General features: G+C 39.9%; 1 protein-coding gene across 3 annotated transcripts in view; it reads right to left on the bottom strand.

Moving 5' to 3' along the window:
* The window catches only part of DPYD (dihydropyrimidine dehydrogenase), a 542,988-nt gene that overhangs the window by 171,460 nt on the left and 350,037 nt on the right, over positions 1-21,491 (bottom strand). For all 3 annotated transcript variants that reach the window (XM_073356962.2, XM_073356960.2, XM_073356961.2), the window contains one exon: positions 8,385-8,549. In XM_073356962.2, coding sequence (XP_073213063.1) covers positions 8,385-8,549 — 165 coding nt within the window. The remainder of the gene's footprint in view (positions 1-8,384; positions 8,550-21,491) is intronic.

The raw sequence follows: 21,491 nt of genomic DNA, 5'->3' as shown, positions 1-21,491 counted from the left end.
CTAAATGTTTTCATTTAAAAAACAGCTACATCAAAAGTGAACTGTGTGTACTGGCTATTCTAAAAATAGTTCTGTTTGCTGGATGCTTAAAATAAAAATGTCAGTTCAACAACAAAATCAACACACCACTCCCTGTTCAAAGTAATACTATCAACATGAAACGTTAAAATAAAATAATACATTCAAAGACATTTCCATGGGTCCCAACTGAACCTTCAACTCTAAATATCTAAACTTCAACTAGTTTAAAATCTCAACCTAAAGTTTGTATCTCTCAATCCCATTTCTATTAATATTTAGATCACAAGAAGCCTGAATACTTATTTTTTTGTGCCTCCAGGAAGAAAGGATGAGACACAGAGCTTCTCTCCTTAGACAGAAGAATGAGAACTCAAATGCATAATGTGGTAACCTTTCTGCCAATCTTAAACCAGCCTCTGTTGTTACGCACCCATTTTTGAACATACTATTTATGCTTGCAAAAGTGCACAGGAACCACCTGCAGATGTGTGTGTAAATCAGATTTCTAGTTGTACAACTCCTTAGTCACCCCACTAGCCTGGATGGGGCTTTGGTGTGTCCAGGAGTAATTGAATGGGAGCAGGGTGAAATGGGAGCAGGGCAATAAAGTTTTCTGCTCCTAAGGGGTAATCATTTTGGGCTTCTTGTTTCAGCCCTACCCTTCCCACTCTTAAACTAATATATGCTGGCTCTCATATGATTCTAGGGGCTAGGCCTGGAAGGGATTGCGCCCATATGACGAAATTGACAAACTACTGTGCACCTTTTTTCTGAGGGCAGTACACACATTAGAAGCAGCATTGGGAAGACAGGATTATTAAATTTACTTCTGGGGTCCAAGAGCATGGTATGAGTCTAGTAGAAGAGTTTTCTCAACTCCCTGACATCCTTTACATCTATATTAGAGTTACTTAATCTATGCCTCAGCTGACCATCTGGTACTTTTGTACTTAGACCAACACAAGAACCCAAAATGTACTTGTGTTCTCTGAAGACCCCAAAAAGTTCCCCATAAACTTTCAGTACTCTCCCTGCTATAATACTGCAAATATTTAACCCTGAATTCTCCTTTTGCAACTATTCTAGGCTTACCCTCACATCCATAATTTTCCAGACATTTTGCTCATTTCACATGGATTTCTGTCAGTGCTGCAGTGACTGACAAGTTTTTCTGAAAGCTCTTTTCCATAATTTAGGGCCCCTTCAAAGTCCTCTTCTGCACTGCTGTGGCCTCTAGAGTGTATTCTAGTGTGTATTCTGTTTTCTACATCAGTTTGCACATTGAGATTTTGCATGACTTTGCTTACTGTTCTTTGATCTCCAGGAGATGTCATTTAGAGCTGTAAAAAAGTGGAGGAAATTACTTCATCCACTAGACAAAAGGGTGCCTTGTACTTTCTAATAGAGCCAGCAATGAGTGTTGTGCATCATTGTAATACCATCCCAAAGCATTTACGCTTTCAATCTTACACTCCCACACTGTGTCAGAGAGGTTGATTTTAATGACAGACTCTAAAAACTCCTGTTAGGGTTCCCTCCCCACTCTGAACTCTAGGGTACATACGTGGGGCCCTGCATGAAAGACCCCCAAGCTTATTTCTACCAGTTTAGGTTAAAAACTCCCCAAGGCACAAATTCTCCCTTGTACCTTGGATTAGGTAATGCTGCCACCACCAAGTGATTTAGACAAACTCAGGGAAAGGACCACTTGGAGTTCCTACTCCTCCCTAATAACCCCCAAGCCCCAACACCCCCTTTCCTGGGGAGGTTGAGAATAAACAAGATGAGCAAAGACCAGCCTTGGGGTTTTTTAAAATTAGAATGGAAGATAATTTTACAGGGCAATCAGATTCAAAAACACAGAAGATTTCCCTCTGGTCCAAACTTTAAAGTTACAAAAAGAAAACCAGGAATACACCTTCCTCTCAGCACAGAGAAAATCACAAGCCAAAACAAAAATAAGCTAAAGCATTCCCTTGCTAGTACTTACTACTTCTAATGGAGCTGGATTGCTTGCTTCCTTGATCTGTGTCTGGCAAGCACACAGAACAGCCAGACCAAAACCTTTCCCTCCACCCCCAGATTTGAAAGTATCTTGTTCCCTTATTGGTCCTTTTGGTCAGGTGCCAGCCAGGTTACCTGAGCTTCTTAACCCTTTACAGGTAAAAGGATTTTGTACCTCTGGCTGTTTATAGTACTGTATACAGGAAGGTTGTTACCCTTCCCTTTATATTTATGACAACTCCCATAATCTATGAGATGATGTAAACACATACACATGCTGGAAGAGTCCAAAAAATAATTTAGTGTAAGCTGATGATTTAGCAACACAAATCAGGAGGTTTAAGTTTAAATGCGGCAACTAAGAGCTACATTAAACGTTTTGATGATGAGAATAAACTGTCCGTACAGCTTCGCTGATGTCCATTCATGTTAACACCATCAGATCCTTGCTGTCTGCAGTCACTGAAGACAATATCACAATTTCAATCTTGCAGAAGGGCTGTGAAGAGATTTCCTTGCATTACTGGCACATGAGCAGCACACCAAAGATGCACTGTTGCCATGAATGTTCAGCAATCTGCAGCAAAACTGATGGGCTCATGACAGCTAACCTCCGGAATGTGAGCATAACATTTTTGCACAAAACTCTCTTGCATGGTTTATTATCTTTGACATTCCTCAACAAGTCAGTCATTCTACTGATATATTAAATTCTGAATACTTGTGTTGAGGTAACGGAGTCATAGCTCTCAGTATGGATTGGGGCTCATTTTAATCCTCAAAATCCCAATATTGTCCATCAAATGCCTCATGTTTTATCAGATAAGTGATTTATTCAACTTTAAGGGGGTCCGTTCTTTCAGTTCTTCATTAGAATGCTGGGACTCACAACATGGGGAGGAGGTGGCCAGCCCTCTGTGGAGAAAGAGGTGGTTAGGGACTATTTAGAAAAGCTGGACATGCACAAGTCCCTGGGGCCGGACGAGTTGCATCCGAGAGTGCTAAAGGAATTGGCGGCTGTGATTGCAGAGCCATTGGCCATTATCTTTGAAAACTTGTGGCGAACGGGGGAAGTCCCAGATGACTGGAAAAAGGCTAATGTAGTGCCAATCTTTAAAAAAGGGAAGAAGGGAACTACAGGCCAGTCAGCCTCACCTCAGTCCCCGGAAAAATCATGGAGCAGGTCCTCAAAGTATCAATCCTGAAGCACTTACATGAGAGGAAAGTGATCAGGAACAGTCAGCATGGATTCACCAAGGGAAGGTCATGCCTGACTAATCTAATCGCCTTCTATGATGAGATTACTGGTTCTGTGGATAAAGGGAAAGCAGTGGATGTATTGTTTCTTGACTTTAGCAAAGCTTTTGACACGGTCTCCCACAGTATTCTTGTCAGCAAGTTAAAGAAGTATGGGCTGGATGAATGCACTATAAGGTGGGTAGAAAGTTGGCTAGATTGTCGGGCTCAACGGGTAGTGATCAATGTCTCCATGTCTAGTTGGCAGCCGGTGTCAAGTGGAGTGCCCCAGGGGTCGGTCCTGGGGCCTGTTTTGTTCAATATCTTCATAAATGATCTGGAGGACGGTGTGGATTGCACTCTTAACAAATTTGCGGATGATACTAAACTGGGAGGAGTGGTAGATACGCTGGAGGGCAGGGATAGGATACAGAGGAACCTAGACAAATTGGAGGATTGGGCCAAAAGAAATCTGATGAGGTTCAAAAAGGATAAGTGCAGGGTCCTACACTTAGGACGGAAGAACCCAATGCTCAGCTACAGACTAGGGACCGAATGGCTAGGCAGCAGTTCTGCGGAAAAGGACCTAGGGTGACAGTGGACGAGAAACTGGATATGAGTCAGCAGTGTGCCCTTGTTGCCAAGAAGGCCAATGGCATTTTGGGATGTATAAGTAGGGGCATAGCGAGCAGATCGAGGGACGTGATCGTTCCCCTCTATTCGACATTGGTGAGGCCTCATCTGGAGTACTGTGTCCAGTTTTGGGCCCCAAACTTCAAGAAGGATGTGGATAAATTGGAGAGAGTCCAGCGAAGGGCAACAAAAATTATTAGGGGTCTGGAACACATGACTTATGAGGAGAGGCTGAGGGAACTGGGATTGTTTAGTCTGCAGAAGAGAAGAATGAGGCGGGATTTGATAGCTGCTTTCAACTACCTGAGAGGTGGTTCCAGAGAGGATGGTTCTAGACTATTCTCAGTGGTAGAAGAGGACAGGACAAGGAGTAATGGTCTCAAGTTGCAGTGGGGGAGGTTTAGGTTGGATATTAGGAAAAACTTTTTCACTAGGAGGGTGGTGAAACACTGGAATGCGTTACCTAGGGAGGTGGTAGAATCTCCTTCCTTAGAAGTTTTTAAGGTCAGGCTTGACAAAGCCCTGGCTGGGATGATTTAATTGGAGATTGGTCCTGCTTTGAGCAGGGGGTTGGACTAGATGACCACCTGAGGTCCCTTCCAACCCTGATATTCTATGATTCTATGACTCCATGTAATGTTGGAACAGAGACTTTATTTGGCCTCTGTCCTAATGGTCACTTCACATGGAGCCTCTTTTTCTTCACTTTCATTTATTTACATTATTGAAACTCTCATCTCCTCTCAAACACATTTATTTGAAACTCCCATTTGACAATTTTGGTTTTCATTTCTCTCTTCCTTCACTTTTCTCTGACCAATTCTAAGATTTATACGGTCTCTGTCAGGTCATCTTTTTGTCTTTAAAACCCATGCATTGATACGGTTTCCGAATTGTATTAATTTAGACTCACTCCTTTTCTACTCAATACTGTTTGAAAAAGAAAAACAAATTGCTCCATTTTTTGCCAACTACTGAATAGTACTAAGGAATAGAGTTTGTCTATTAGAGTGTACTCTCCCCATTAATAAGTGTACATTTTGATAAATCCTTAAGTGCTAGATGCCACATGTGGACAAAAATGAAAAACAATATTAAAAACCTGAACAGGTTCATGACCAAAATCCATAGCCAACACTGCAGTGAACACATTTTGAAAGCCTCTTAATCTTTCAATTCAAGCAATGTGACAAGACAGGCAGGTGGCCCATTCAAACCAGTGAAAAAAGTGACATCTTATGAAATGAGAAGGATGCCATAAATACAGATAGGCCTAATTCACGGTCACACATAGAACCCCAGTGATTGAAGTGACACTGTCTTGGGTATCTTGGACCCTGTGTTTTTAAAGGCTGCCTCAGATGAGGATCTAATGCCACATAATATTTTCTTTAAATGGCCACAACTAAGTTTTCAATTAACACCTCACTGATATGAATGAGGTGCCAGTGGGACAGCATTTACAGAATTGTTCCTGTTGACTGACTGGCAACAATATTCTGCAAAGCTTCAGGCTTCAGTTAATTTTATCCTAAGTAACCTTTCACAATTTAAATCAATGCTTTGGTCCTCTGTCAACATAGGGTATGTCTACAGAACAATTAAACACCCGTGGCTGGCCCACGTCAGCTGACTCGGGCTCGTGACACTCATGCTGCCAGGCTGTAAAATTTCAGTTTAGATGTTTGGGCTCAGGCTGGGCCTGGGTTCTGGGACCCTCCCCTCTTATGGGTCCCCAGGCCCTGGCTCAAGACTAAGCCCGAATGTCTACACTGCAGTTTTGCAGCCCCACAGCCGGAGTCCCACGAGCCCAAGTCAAATAACACAGGCCAGCCACAGGTGTTTAACTGCTCTGTGGACATACCCTATGTTAACAGAGGACCAAAGCACTGATTTACATTTTGAAAGGTTACTTAGGATAAAGTTAACTGAAGCCTGAAGTTTTCATGAAATCAAATTTCTTAGCAAATGTGCCCATTCTTTCATTTTTGCCTTTCAAAGAACAAACAGTATGGATATTGAACAAATTCAGGAGAAAACAAACACCATACAGCCACAGTTTGGCTGGTGCTGCATTGAGAACCTCCACGTTATGACACAAACCCCTTCTGTTAAATCAAAATAATTCATTCTTGTGTTATCCCACCATGCGACTGACCCTGAATGTTTCATAACAACCTTCTCAGAAATTAAAACCCACTGGATGCAGTTCAGAGAGAGGAAGCCCCTCAGAGTTTTCCTCCCCCGTTATTCCAGCAGAGTGATAGGGTTTGCCTCCCCCAGAAATAAGCTGTGGGGCCTTGCCCAAATGCCTGCAGATTAGCCAAAGACCAATGGTATCTACCATAACAATTGATGCATAACAATTGCAGCAGCTCCAATCCCCGACATCCCTCATTCCTTCCTGCTTCAAGGTGACATGGCCTCAATAGACCCAGGCTAACATGTCCTCCCCTGGCTGCAGATTCCCTCAGGATCCACTTAAAGGAGGTACCCAATAGTGCAACGGGCTCTGCAGAACTCAGGGGCAAGAGAAGCAACCACCTAGAATGGGGGACAGAGGAAGTGCCTCGAGATCATGAATCTAAGAGAGTTGGAAGCAAGTGTGAGAGAGCCAAGGGCAATGGCACTCCTTCCTTTCCTTCAGATGTCCCTTCCCCTAATGGGGTGAGAGGGAAATGCCCTACAAGGGATCTGCAAACTCAGCACAGAGTCAAATATATTATTAGCTGTGACTTCATCACTAAGCTCTGCCCACAGGTCTTAATTTATACAAGGCCCTGGGAAACCTAGTACTCACCTGAGCCAAAGCTGGGATAATTTTCAGAAATTCCTTTGCAGTGTAGATGACTTTCACCCTAATGGCAACTGAAAGGATGCTAATGAGGGTTTACTTTCTAGGGAGTTAATGCTTAACCCTGTGTGCAAGCAGTTAAGTTCATATTCCCTTTGTCTGAAAAAGAGGTTTTCCCTAAAACTATCTGTATTACAAAGCAAAAGTAATTACATTTCAATTCTGTTTGGTTTTAATATTTACTATAGCAAGATAATTTTCTTTATTGTAAATCACTTTTGTGTCCTCATCTCTGCTTTGCTTTCATTTGATTGGATAATGTCATTTTTTGCTTGTTAATTAAGTTCACTCACACAATGCTCAGAAAGTGTTTTTTCCGCCTCTTTTTAAAAACCTAACAAAACAATAACATGTCTAGTTTAAAACGGTTTTCTAGAGGAATGAACAGGATTGTAGAAAAACAATTTCTGCAAGTTCTAATTATACAGAGCATTTCGTAATAAGCATCAAGAGATTTCTACTCAGTGAACAAAAATTTGTTCTCAGTTAGCAATGAATTTACCATTATAATGATTATGGTTCTTAGTTTAATTCAGGGACAAATTTGGAAAAAAAAAAGGTCTGTGAGCAAAGCAGAGTTATGCTGCTAGAAGGTACTTTTTGCATATCCATATGTAATGTAAACAACCTCTAAGATTCTATAGAAGTCAGGCAGGGTTAGAATGCTAAAGCAAAATTCATATTCTAAAAGTAATAACGCATACAGGAGGGATTGGATCAGGAAAAGTTAATCCTCAGAACTGTGACAACTTGGACTCATTTTAATATAGCTCCTGGCTCTCAGAAGTGCTACAATTTTCTTAAACTAAACAGTTGCAGATACTACTAATTCTGAATTGGTCTCATCCACAAAATGCTGTGATATATATTTTGTGAAAGCTGTAGAACAATGTCTTTCCCAGAGGTAGAGTCATAAATTCTGCCTGGACAAACCATTGTGTACAGCACTCAGAATGGTCAAGGATGCAAATAAAGGATGTTCATTAAAATCAAAATGATAAAATTAGGAAAATTATTTTCATATTCACACTCTGACCTGGGCCTTGGTAATGGAAGAATTACAGCACAGTAGCAAATCTTCCACATGCAACAATATCTAGGTCAAACGGGACATTTGCTCTGCATTTAATGACAACTACTTGATTCATAACTTTCAAACACTTTTTTTCTGGCAGTTACCTGTATTCACGCTTCAGGAATGAAAACTGAAAATGTGAAGAAAGCATAATAAAAGCAAGGAATTGGAGCCAGTTGTCAGGAAAACTATATATTGTTTGCTTTGAAGAAACAGAAGAAACATACAAATACAGTCAACAGGAGGAAGTACAAACAAGAAAAAACCAAAACTAAACAAGTCATTTACAACACACACTTTGCTTCTTCTCAAAGGAAAAAGGACACTAAACTATCTAAACCACTACATGCCACAAGGGGCCACAACAGTGGTTCCCTTAACTCACCTAACAATATTGTTAATCTATCCAGCTATACTCTTTTTTTTGTAGTCTGTTCTTACAACAGCAAAGCGATTGGCAGATTCTTTAATAAAATATATTACATACATCCATATTTATGAATCTATGAACTGAATGCTTTCAATATACATACAGCATTCTTATGTTTGAGTTGTACTCACCTGGTTGGGAAAGTCAGCCTTCAGTTCAGTGACACTTTTACACCAATATTCTGCAGTTTTCTCGCTGATAAGCTCGATATTTAGGAAAGAGCCTTGACCTGGGCCATACAAGGGGCCTGATGTAATTCCACGTATAATTCTTGGAGAAACATTGGTTACAATGTCCTGTTAAAACACAGTAAAAAACTTTCAGATTGATTTACAAAGTAATAAAACCAAAAAAAACACATTCCCATAGTGTCTATAAATGGTGTATATACAACAATGTATTAATGAAAGGGAAACCATCCATTTAAAACACACAATTCCATCCAAAATGTTATATGCACTTTTGTTGCAAGTAACACCTAAGATTAGAGACTAAGTAAAAAAATGTCATCGTCCCCCCGCAGTTTGATTGCTTTGTGCATTCCAGAGCACTCTGTGCATATGTAATCCACTGGTGAGTTGCAAGTCCGCTCCTGCCCATGTTGATCACAGAAGGTATGAGTTGTTACAGATCCCAGCTACAGAGCTTTGGATCTTTAACTCAAGCTGTAGCAGCTCTTGCTTTTAGCTTTGGAAGTCCCTGATTCAGTCCCTGGTATGTCAGTCAAGATGGCGGCTGTCACATAAATCCTAAATGAGCCCGCACTTACATGATGGCTATTATCTTGGCTGACACACTGGGGACTGAACAGGGGATCTCCAGAGCTAAAAGCATGAGCTGCCTAAGCTAAAGGCCAAGGCTCTGTAGCTTGGGGCTGTAACAATTTATCCTCTCCGATCTGGCAGAGAGGAGGACCAGTAACACGCATTCATCAGCAATTACACACCACACAACAAAAACACTAACCCAGGAACCTATCCTAGCAACAAAGCCTATTGCCAACTCTGTCCACATATCTATTCAAGGGACACCACCATAGGACTTAATCACATCAGCCACACTATCAGAGGCTCGTTCACCTGCACATCTACCAATGTGATATATGCCATCATGTGCCAGCAATGCCCCTCTGCCATGTACATTGACCAAACCGGACATTCTCCACTCAAAAGAATAAATGGACACAAATCAGACATCAAGAATTATTCAAAAACCAGTTGGAGAACACTTCAACCTCCCTGGACACTCAATTACAGACCTAAAAGTCGCAACTATTCAACAAAAAAAATTCAAAAACAGACTTCAACCGCAGAAGAGAAACCGCAGAACTGGAATTAATTTGCAAACTGGACACCATTAAATTAGGCTTGAATAAAGACTGGAAGTGGATGAGTCAATACACAAACTAAAAACAATTTCCCCACGTTAATTTTCCCCAACTGTTACTCACACCTTCTTGTCAATTGTTTGAAATGGGCCATCCTGATTACCCCTACAAAATTTTTTTTTCTCCTGCTGATAATAGCCCACTTTAATTGATTACTCTCATTAGAGTTGGTATGGCAAGCCCCATTTTTCCATGTTCTCTGTGTATATATATATCTTCCTACTTTATTTTGTACTGCATGCATCTGATGAAGTAGTCTTTAAATGTGTTAGTCTCTAACTCCACCCCCATACACACACAACCTCACTCTCCTGCTGGTAATAGCTCATCCAAACTGACCACTCTCCAAGTTGTGGTCAGTTTGGATGAGCTATTACCAGCAGGAGAGTGAGTTTGTGTGTGTATGGGGGTGGGGGTGTGTGTGAGAAAACCTGGATTTGTGCTGGAAATGGCCCACCTTGATTATCATCCACATTGTAGGGAGAGTGGTCACTTTGGATGAGCTATTACCAGCAGGAGAGTGAGTTTGTGTGTGTGGTTTTTGGGAGGGGGGTGAGGGGGTGAGAGAACCTGGATTTGTGCAGGAAATGGCCCAACTTGATTATCATGCACATTGTGTAAAGAGTTGTCACTTTGGATGGGCTATCACCAGCAGGAGAGTGAATTTGTGTGGGGGGGTGGAGGGTGAGAAGACCAGGATTTGTGCTGGAAATGGCCCAACCTGATGATCACTTTAGATAAGCTATTACCAGCAGGACAGTGGGGTGGGAGGAGGCATTGTTTCATATTCTCTGTGTGTATATAAAGTCTGCTGCAGTTTCCACGATATGCATCCGATGAAGTGAGCTGTAGCTCACGAAAGCTCATGCTCAAATAAATTGGTTAGTCTCTAGGGTGCCACAAGTCCTCCTTTTCTTTTTGCGAATACAGACTAACACGGCTGTTACTCTGAACACTTTCTTTATGTTCTCCTTTGTTTTTCCTCAGTTTAGACTGGAAGTACATATTTTGCTCTTTAAGTGTAAACATACCACTACAAGCCTTTTAAGCTATATAAGAAAAACCACATACAAAGTATCATTTAAACAATATATTTTTGTTTTAAAGTAGAATATATGTATGATTGTACAAAAAACCTTTCATGTAGGTCCCAATCCTTCAACTGCATATACCAAGGCACAGTTCTGCATCCCAGTAAAGGCAACCCCTGAGTTTTATGCTACACTGAAGTCAAAGTGGGGATCTGTATGAGAAAAAGTGGTCCAGGAATGTAAGAGCAGCATTGAAGCTCCAGCCATCAAAAGGAAAGGCCCTGGGTATTAGCAGTAGCAGTACATCAGACTTCATCATCATAATGATGGGGTAAGAAAGACAGATAAATACATACATACACACATAAACAGTAGCTAAAAATTCAAATCCAGTGTTGTAAAACATCATTTCCCCCTCAGATTAATATAAGATCATCACATCATTTCATAACAGATGGTAAACAAATACAAAATTAACTTGTTTGTTAGGAATAATTAAGCTACAATTCACAAATGCCTTATATCTATATTAAAGATCTGTAATATTCTGACATTATTTAAAATTAAAGAGAAACACAGATGGAAAAATGCTTCTTTTGCCAATTTCTAATTAAAAATAAATTTGAATAAAGGTCAGTTGGTTAAGGATTTATCAGAATTATTTGTTTAAGTACCCCTCCTCACCGTCTTGTCACTTTTAGTGAGATAACATGAACCCCCATTAGTATATAGCAATTAAGGTCAATTTACATATTTTAATTAAGAACCATCCCCTATAAAACAATTAGGGTAATAGGCATACTAACTGGATTTCATAACATTTGGACATTTTTCCAACTAGATAGACAGGAAACCTTAATTAGCATTAATTAGCGCTTATCTGCATATGTTTGATAAGGCATACCCTTGCCACAAAAGATTATTTATTCCTGAATCTGCCAAATGCTAGAGTTGCAGAGGATAAAAGGACTTTTCTTCACATTGTATGTAAATGTCTGGTAATTTTCATTTGTTTTCACATTTGAATCATTTTCTCTTTTTCTTTCTCTCTGTGTACACTGAAATATCTTGGGTAAATATGTACATTCACATGCACAGAAATCATACCATGTAATTTGCATTAGTTAATCTACTACCATTCCCATAAACATTCTGTAATCTCAGAACAAAACCCATTCAGTCTACCTACCATTATAATATTCTCTTATATTGCAAACATATATTTCACTCAACACCTCAGCTTCACTTTCACTAAAAATTGTCCAGTGAATCCTCTGAACATGACTGAGAGAAAAACAGGATTGCAAATATTGTGGTTAACGCAGATATCATGATAGTTTAGAGCAGGCATGGATTATATTTTCCTCTCCTGTCCCCCATCCCTTGAGCATTAGTAAATAATTCCCATTGTCTTCCTATTAAATTACTTCACAAATGCCTATGCTTTGACCTCAGCCCAGGATGCTCCTCATAACAGTAGGGACCAGTGATGAAAAGGGGACAGCCCTAGTGGCAAGGGTATGAGACATTTGCTGAGGAACATAGGATAGCTCCTCCCTCCCCTTTGGAGTCTCTGGCAGCCATTGGCCAGCTGGGGGTAGGCAGGAGTGTGGAGGACTGCGGAGTTTTTTGCCTGCCTTGCAGCACCTTGAAGTCACAGTAGGTTAGGCAGGAATGTGCTTGGTATTCAACTGAGATACTTGGTTGAGTCGTTAATTTGTTGCAACTGGTGGGCAGTTTCCAGTGCAATTAAAAGGATAAAATGAATGGTTCCAAGAAGTAAAAGACCTGGGATATTGGTGATGGGTTTTGGGCTCATGAGGTAGGGAGAGCCCTCGCAGGCTGATGTCATGACCCTTCTGCAACCTCTGTCCCCCTTGAGGAAGATGGGATGTGGAGGTAGGTTGAGCTGAATCTGGGGTAGGCTGAGGAGAGTCTACTCCAAGTTATGGATTATATGGTAGGAGCCCTGTAACTCCTGCACTGGAACCAATTAAATATCTGGTATAGGAGGGTATGGGTGCTGGTCAGGTGACACCCCTCCCCTGTATTTACATTTAATAAAAGTTGTGGCTTGCTGCTTAAAATACATTCATGTGTCTGTCCTCGTTTCACCGTTGTGTCCACACCAAGCCTGTGTTTCACATCATCCAGAAAGAAAAAGGCGCCAGCCCAGCAAGCAAAAGGTGCTAGTCAGTAACCTCATAGGGTATTTCTATACTGCAATAAAAGACCCACGGTATGGCCGTGGCTGGACTGGGTCAGATGGCTTGACCTTGCGGGACTCAAGCTGCAGGACTATGAAATTGCAGTGTAGCCACTGAGGCTCAGGGTGGAGCCCGGGCTCTGAGATTCAGTGCTGCAGGTTTTTTACTGCAGTGTAGACATATCCACACAGGCGTAGGCCATGATAACAGCTTCTGCAGCCTACCACCTTACTATGAATATTTTTGTTCTCTCTTTCTTCCAGGATCCTTTTCATTTTCACCAATAGACAGAGTTGTGAGAATGGTATGTAAAATAAAATCAAACAAGCAAAAGAAAACAAAATCTTCCCAGTAGCATTAGCATAGAGTATCTATCCAGAACCTCCTTTGCCATCACCTTCCTCCTCCCAATCTCTCATCACAACTACAAAAGCACAATAGGAAATCCATTAGACAGATGATCTAGAGATTACTGGTTCAGAGCTGTGTTTCAGCCAACCTGTTTTCTTTTTCAATGACAGAAATGTGTTTCTAACAACAGCACAGCTTCTCACCGACATTTGCTAAGGCCCTAATTACATGGAAAATCATGCTATCTAAGATTTTTAAACAGTCTCTTCCAAAACTAGAAGTTCAGTTCAGGATAGCTCAGGTATCCTCACTGCTTCATCCCCAAGAAAGTGTTACAGGATATTTCTTTTGCCATTTTGTTTCAACCTATGGTTTTCTTCTTGTTATAAGTATGGTGTGGGCAAATACCACAACCTGTGATTCCTGCTCATCTCTTAATCTCTAAGGAGAGAATTTTATCACCATATAAATCTCTTTTTCCTGCTACTGTATTTAAAGAAGTACATGAAAATGGAATCTAAACAGAGAAGCTTGAAATGTGGCACGTTGTGCCCTGATCCTGATTCTAAAAAGGCTCATTGTGACAAATGGGTAACCTAGATGAATGGAGTTTCCCTGGTCTTTGGATGCAGCTGTAATTTTAGACGTCTGTGGGGATGTGGGGAGTTGGAAAGGTGCTGAATACTCATCCCCAAAACCACAAAAACATTACCCAAGGTGACACCAGTTCCTTTTATCTCCACATGCTATGGAAATAATAACCAGCCAAACTACACTTAAACAGCATGAAACCTTCATATCCCTTAAAAAGCAAGGACAGAAGACTCTTAATGAAGAGCCACCCAGGCAATTCAATGCTTGTTTTTATCGCAAGCGTAATTAAAGACAAAGCCATGGAAAAAACTATAGCTGGGAAATGAGAGCGACAAAGGCAAATAAATACAATGGCTCACAGGACATTTGTTTCCAGTGGAAGTCTTTCAAACCACTACAGATTTCAGGTTTAGAAAAAACTATCTTCCTCAGTGGATTCCAACAAGATACACATTATGCAGGGGAGCTACAACAAACCAAGAGAAAGACAGAGAAGGGACTGGCTGCAAATGCTATCAGCCTGTGTGGCAGCAATTTCTCAGCCACTGAACCACCGGGGCTACACAAAGGGGGCGGAGGGGGACTCTTTACCTCTCAGAAAGGACACCAAACAGACCCCACATCTCCTCAGATGAAATTCATCATATTGGTAAAGAAAGCAATGTTTCATAGATGAAAACACCACCATTGCTTAACATCTTTCCCCACCCTCTTTCTGCTTGTGAGCACAAGGTGCATGCTGGGAACTTGACACCATGCTAGATTTGGGGATTCCTATTTGTACCTATTAATTTTTATTTTTTAATAGGAACAGTAAATGGAGCTGATTCCAGTGCCTTGACCTAGGTCCATGTGCTCCAGACCATGCTCCAGCCACACTGGAGCAAATATTTTCCACCTAGCTTCCTGAATTCTGAAGTACTCTGATGTAGCTGTCCATGAATTCTGAGACAAATTCATGAAACTAAAAAACCTGGAAGTTTTCAATAAATTAAATAACAAAGTATACAACCGGTATATCAGCCCATGTCTTATTTTATTATATGAATAACTTATTCTACACTGTTCCCCATTTTCAGTTAATGATTGCACTAGATTTTTGCATTATCAAGGTATAACTGCATTATGTAGTTGTTTTAGGCTTTATGTGGACTCAGGAAGACAATACTTCATTTACAGAGTTCACAGTTTTATCTTCACAACCATGTATCCTAGAAACTTTTTTAAATCAAAGCTGGAGCAAAATTTTGTGGCAAGAAAAAATTTTGTGGCTAGTTGGAGTGATTTCTGTAGCTGCAGAATACAGGGGACCCCCACAAAAGGTACATAGCCTAATGTCATGCCTCTTCAGTGCATGTAATTATATTGTGCAAACATATTAGAGAAGAAACTTTCTATATGAATTTTGCTTATTTAGCAAGTTTAAATCAGACCTCTGATACCTTTGTATTAATTTGCTGAAGGTACTGATCTTGACACACTTTGCTTTTAGGCACCATTTTGTAAAAGAAATAGCTAAAGAGCTTTAAAAACAGCTAAAATAATTTTTAAAAAAGCTTAAGGGAACCAACAATAAACAAATATATTCAGGATCTGGAAATAAAAAGGTAAGAATTCACTGTACCCTTTTACAAATAAATTAACTTCAGTTTGTTATGCATGTATTCGTCACTGAAAAACAGATGTTTTGCATTACAAATGTTCACAGGTGTTGGATAAGAATTTTGGTTTTGCTAAAGAAATTGAATCACATTATAAAAAGTGATATAATATATTCTTTTCTCACTCTGGGTTGCTTTTGAAAGGTGCTGAGAACTCAAAGCTCTCACTGGTTACAAGGGATGTTTAAGGAATTCAGTACATTGCAGCATTGGGCCCCCAAGCCAAAGGAAGTATTTAAGTGCTCAGAACTAAGCTTTTCTCAAGTTTAGAACATGAAACCAACCAAATTGTGTTTAGTGAACAATGTGATCTTTGCCAGTTTCTTTTCATTGGTAAGAGAAAAGATTTAACCAAATGATCATATTACTACTTTTTAAAAAGTTAATTTATTTGACCTTTCTTTCATCCAGGGAGCTATGGTTTTATGTTCACTAAGTGGATAGGTTTCAGAACATTACTGTGGTTCCTACTTACTAAATGTCAATGCAGGAACTAAGAGAGCCACAATGGTTTCATTGTGAACAGGAGGATAAATCTACATAAATATCTTATTAAGCTACTGTATGTAAAACTATCTAAGTACAATGTACTTGTAGGCAAAGTTAGTACAGACAATTAATTGTGGTATAAAAGAACAGATTTTCTATTATCAGAATATTACACTGAATACAGTACCACCCTTATTATTAAAATATGAGGAGTAGGGTCTCAGAAAATCTACATGAATTTAGGCAAATTATCCTGAATTCCTCTTCCCCGGATTTTATAAAGTCCATGGGAAAACAAATTCTATGGGAAAAGCATTTCATTTGTTTAAAGCAGGAGGGTCTTGATCTTTCCAGTAGCATTGGGCAATTTTTTTAAAGTTATAAAACCAGCCTTACTTGCAATGACCCTATATTTTTACCATTATTACTAACTATGCATTTTTCCATTATTAAAAAAAATAGTATTTTTCAGACTTTCAGTTACAGGGCAAGGAAGTTTGGAATGCAGATATTTTTGTCAAATACTTGGAGAACTTGAAACTCATTCACTTCTAAAAGTGGATGATCATATAAACAGTGACCCCTCAACCATTTTATATGGATTGGGAGTGCCAAAGTGATCTTTGTTATAGCTGAATGATAAAAAGCCCAAAACAACTCTAACATTCACACTTCACTTGAAGTAGAATCAAGTATGTGCATAATGAAACAATATTTTGATGCCAGCCTCCATTGCCCACTTGTTAGATTTTCAAACAAGCACCTCTGTGCTTTCTCCCATGCTGCCCCTCATGCTAGGAGGTGCTCCCAAAAAAACTAAGGTGCTCCCATCTGCAAGGCTACCTCATGATCCACCTTCAAAATCCTTCTAAAAAACTATTCTTTGCTTACACAAAACTTAAGAGTTAAACTGCTGGAGTGCTTAGTCCACAGACCATCATGACAAGCAATATTGACTCATTCTTTCCTTGTACTCCCCCACCTGTGTATATCTGTTGTCTCTTGTCTAGACTACAAAATTTTGGGCACGGGGAAGGTCTTTTTTGGTTGTTCTGTGTTTGTACGGTGCCTAGCACCATGGGGTCCTGGTCCATGAGTAGGGATCCTTGGTGCTACGATAATATATACATACAAATAAACACACAAAAATAAAGTGTCTGTAGACATCAGCTTGATATGTGTTTTCAAAATAGACTTAATTTGCTCAAAAAGAACAGGAGTACTTGTGGCACCTTAGAGCAGGGGTCTCAAACACGTGGCAGGGGGTTCAGCTGCAGGAGAGGTTCGGGGGGCAGGTCCGGCCCGGCGTGCATCGGGGGCAGGGCAGGCTCCCTCCCAGCCTGCCTACCCTGCCCCCACGCCGCTCCGGGAAGAGGCCAGAATTTGGGGGACGGGGAGCATAGGGGTCTGCCCAGCCAATGGGAGCTTCGGTGGAGGTACCTGGAGGAGCAGCCAGGGCAACACACAGACCCCTGTGCCCGCCCCCCTCCCCCAGGTCCAGGCCGCTTCCCAGAGTGGCACGGGGGCAGGGCAGGCAGGCAGGCAGAGAGCCTGCCCTGTCCTCAGTGCACACAGGACTGGACCTGCCCCCCAAACCCCTCCTGCAGCCGAACGCCCTGTCCTGAGCCCCCTGCTGCACCCCACACACCTCCTTCACCCTGACCCCCTGCCGCACCCCTCCTGTACCCCAACCCCCTGCCCTGAGCCCCCTGCCACACCCCACACCCCTCCTGCACCCCAACCCCCTGCCCGGAGACCCCTAGCTTCATTCCCAAAAAAGCTCCTATCATTATTACTTGCTTAGAATACCGCTTCAATGTCTATTGTAATTTTTAGACAAGAAGAAATCACAACTGGCAACTTATGATTAAGATAGCACAAGGTCAAAATCATTTAGAGAATCATATGAGATTAGAGTATGGGAAAAGTTTTTTGAACTGTACTCATATTAGACATGCTCCTGGGACAATTTCATCCCCATTCAAATACCACTGACTTGGGATGAAGTCAATGCAGTTTGGCCAAATTGCAGAGTCCACAAGACAGCAGCAAAATGATAAAAGGTTTAGAAAACCTGATTTCTGAGGAAAGGTTAAAAAATGTGATTGTTAGGTTTCCAGAAAAGAAGACCTTATAATCTTCAAATATATTAAAGGCTTTTATAAAGAGGATGGTTATCAATTGTTCTCCATGACAATGGAAGGTAGGGTAAAAAGCAATGGGCTTAATCTGCAGCAAAGAGTTTTAGGTTAGATATTAGGGAAAATGTTCTAACTGTAAGCATAGTTTAGTACTGAAACAGGTTACCAAGGGAGGTTGTGGAATCCCAGTCATTACTGGCTTTTAAGAAAAGATTAGACAAACACCTATCAGGGATGGTCTAGGTACAATTGGTCCTGCCTCAGCATGTAGGGATGGAGTAGATAACTTATCAAGGTCCCTTCCAGATCTAGATTTCTATGATTCATAATAGATTTCAACTTCCCTTTCCAGGGATTCCTTCTTTAGTTATCTAGCTCTCTCCAGACTCCTTCCAAGGCCCTAAATGGACAGAATGCCAACAACTTGTGCTCCTTCCTAATATCTTACTGTTATGAGAGAAGAAAGTTATTCATATACCTTCGCTCCCTTTCCCAGCATGCCTTGTTATGGTAGCCTACAATTCTTAGCAGCTCTGGGACTACAGTTCCAAACACATTCCTTGGCACTGGGCAGAGAGTTTGAACAGGGAAGTGCTGGATCCAGTGGCTATCTACAATTTGTATCTCCTGGTGAGGATACAAGAGAATCACATAATTCCACTGACTTCTGCTTGGTTTGTATTATTTTTTATTTTGTATGTTAAAAAAAGATTCCCCATGGGGAAGTCACCACATTGAATAAAAAGAGATCTATTAAATGGACTTATATGCTACTAACTAGTATGTGACATGACCATAAGTGAAACTGTAATTGTTTCTAAAAAAAAAATTCAGCTGCTGCCAGGCATTGAAGTGGTGGGTGCCATTAATGTGTCTTTAAATAAAATAATGTTTAACTAAGGAGGTATTTAAATTGTATTTCGTAACCCAAACAAATTTGTAGGCAAATGTAACAACTCCTTGCCATAGGCTATTACGGATGCTTGAACTCAGAACGTCCACTAAAAGAGTAATCCTTCAGCAGGTTGCAGCACTAGGCTCTTATCGAGGCCAGCCACTACAGGGGGACATGTAATACAAGCTGATAGAGTGGACTACCGACATTAAACATTTTGTTATGTTTTGTATTTTTTCTTGGTTCTTCATAACCTCATGTTCTTCAGGGCAGAATCTTTGTGTTATTACACCACCTAGTACAATGCAGAGGTGTGTCAATGTAGAAAAAATATCAAAGCCGCTAAAGAAAGGAGATCGAAAAAAACTGAATCACTGCTGGCCATTAGGGACTTGGTAAACAAGAAAACAAACTTCTTTAAAATGTGCGGTGAAGAATGTGTGTTCTGTAGAAAGAAAGTTCAGAATAAAATAAAATCATACAAACCCCAGAAAAATCATATCCTTGGCTTCCTTGATTTGTAAAAGAAAATACTCTGGTGCCTTTGCTAAAAAATAAACAATAAAACCAAAACTGAACAAGACTCTTGTGAAACTTACACCCATTAATTAGAGGAGGAACTGTACAATCTGATTACCTAAAAGTCTATAATGGCTATACATTAAGAGGAAGTTTTTTTTAAAATCAACAATAAAAGTCAGATAAATCTAGGAGAAAAATGTGTGTGCATTTTTTTTTTTTAGTTTCTAGCTAAGTGATATACTTAAAAAAAAAGTTACACTGAATCTGGAGGATTCTTTTTCATTGTCACACAAAATTACATTCTCTTGAACAGATGTAGGGCAAAAACTAAAGAAAAACTAAAATATGTAAGTTAAATAGTAGCAAAATTTAAAAACTAAAAGAAATTTACCATATTTTGTTTGTCCTATGTCTGATATGCTTATTCAGTTATATTCTTCTAGACATTAGGATGTAAAGATGTTTGTAATGTAATTACTTAATATCAGTTTTAAAACGTATTATGTCCTACAGCACTTAGCCTTGACAAACAATTACTAGATATCACATTCAACAGAATAAAAAAAGCAATCCATCACAAGGTTAAAATTAGTCTTAGAACAATAGATGCTTTCAAAGCAATTCCGAACTCTAAACTGCTTTATATCAGTTTCTTCTGACGGCGGGTTGAGGGGAGGGGAGTAAGAAAGAGGAAAAAGGGGAGAAAAAGGGTATTTGAAAAACATATTGTCTATTTTCTATATAGCCACATATTTTATAAAATCTGTGACAGAACTTTACATGGTATAATGTATGATGAAAATTTTGCTATTAAACTGCAGTTTAGTCCAAAATTTCACCCATGGAAGAAAAGAGGAACAGACCTAGAATTCTTTAACTTAAAAGGTAATAAAGTGTATTATGGCACCCACTTTTGTGTCTGGTCCTGCATTGCATTATAGACAGAACTCCTATAGCTTAAAGTTCTGAGTTGATAAACCACATGACCATCAATCAGTTGGTTAAACCACTGATGAGATATAATAGTCAGTAATTGTTTCAAATAATCATTTTTTTTTGTAAAAAGACAGAAGAACAAACAAAAAAACACAATAAAACATCTCAAACTCTACAAGGAAAGTGTGTGGTTAATTGACAATCTATTGTTATGCATTTTATAAACAAAGCTTAAAGACTGAGTCTTTACTCCAAATATAAGTCCTGTTATGCTGAATTCCCATACTTGGAGACTAGTATCTTTGGAATGGTGTCCATAAATGGTCCAGTGATATCTTCAATTGATCAATGAAATAAAAAAATAGTACTGTACTATCATTGAAGAGCAACTGGCATATAATATGACATACAAGATAAACATTCAATATAGAGCTGGTTGGGAATCGTCTGTCAAAATGTTTTTAATGGAAAATGTGATTTCTGCAAAATATAAATTTTCCATGAGAAATGTTTTTGATTTTTTACTTTGTTTCTGGTTGGTTGAATGATAATCTCACTAAGCTGCTGTAATGCCCCATTCTCCCCTATAGCCTGGATTCTTCATCTCCCAGGATATATCACAGTAACAGGACTCATGAGGGCACTATGGCACATCATGGGAAATACAGTTTGGCCAGGGAACCTGGCCCACAGGAGTGAATGTAATTTAGGTTTATCATGTCCCCAACTCCCATGAGGCACTGTGGTGGTTCAGGTGGATGCAAATGAACACTGACCTAACTCAAAACATTTTGTTTATCTTTGGGTCAACAAACTGAAATGAAACATTTAGATTCTGAAATGAATAAACATTTCACTTCAACATTTCCTAATTGCATTTTTTGGAAACTTTATTTCCTCAAAATATTTCAATATCTTGCCTTTTTTTGGGTCCTGACTCATGCCAAAAACAAATGTCAAAATACAGGAATTTCCTACAAGATGGAAATTCCATTGTTTGATTGGGTCTTATTTAATGCAAAGT

This window comes from Lepidochelys kempii, chromosome 8, assembly GCF_965140285.1.
Source record: "Lepidochelys kempii isolate rLepKem1 chromosome 8, rLepKem1.hap1, whole genome shotgun sequence".
NCBI classification, from domain to species: Eukaryota; Metazoa; Chordata; order Testudines; family Cheloniidae; genus Lepidochelys; species Lepidochelys kempii.
Note: the sequence above shows the minus strand (reverse complement) of the source record. Positions and strands in the feature narration are given on the sequence as shown.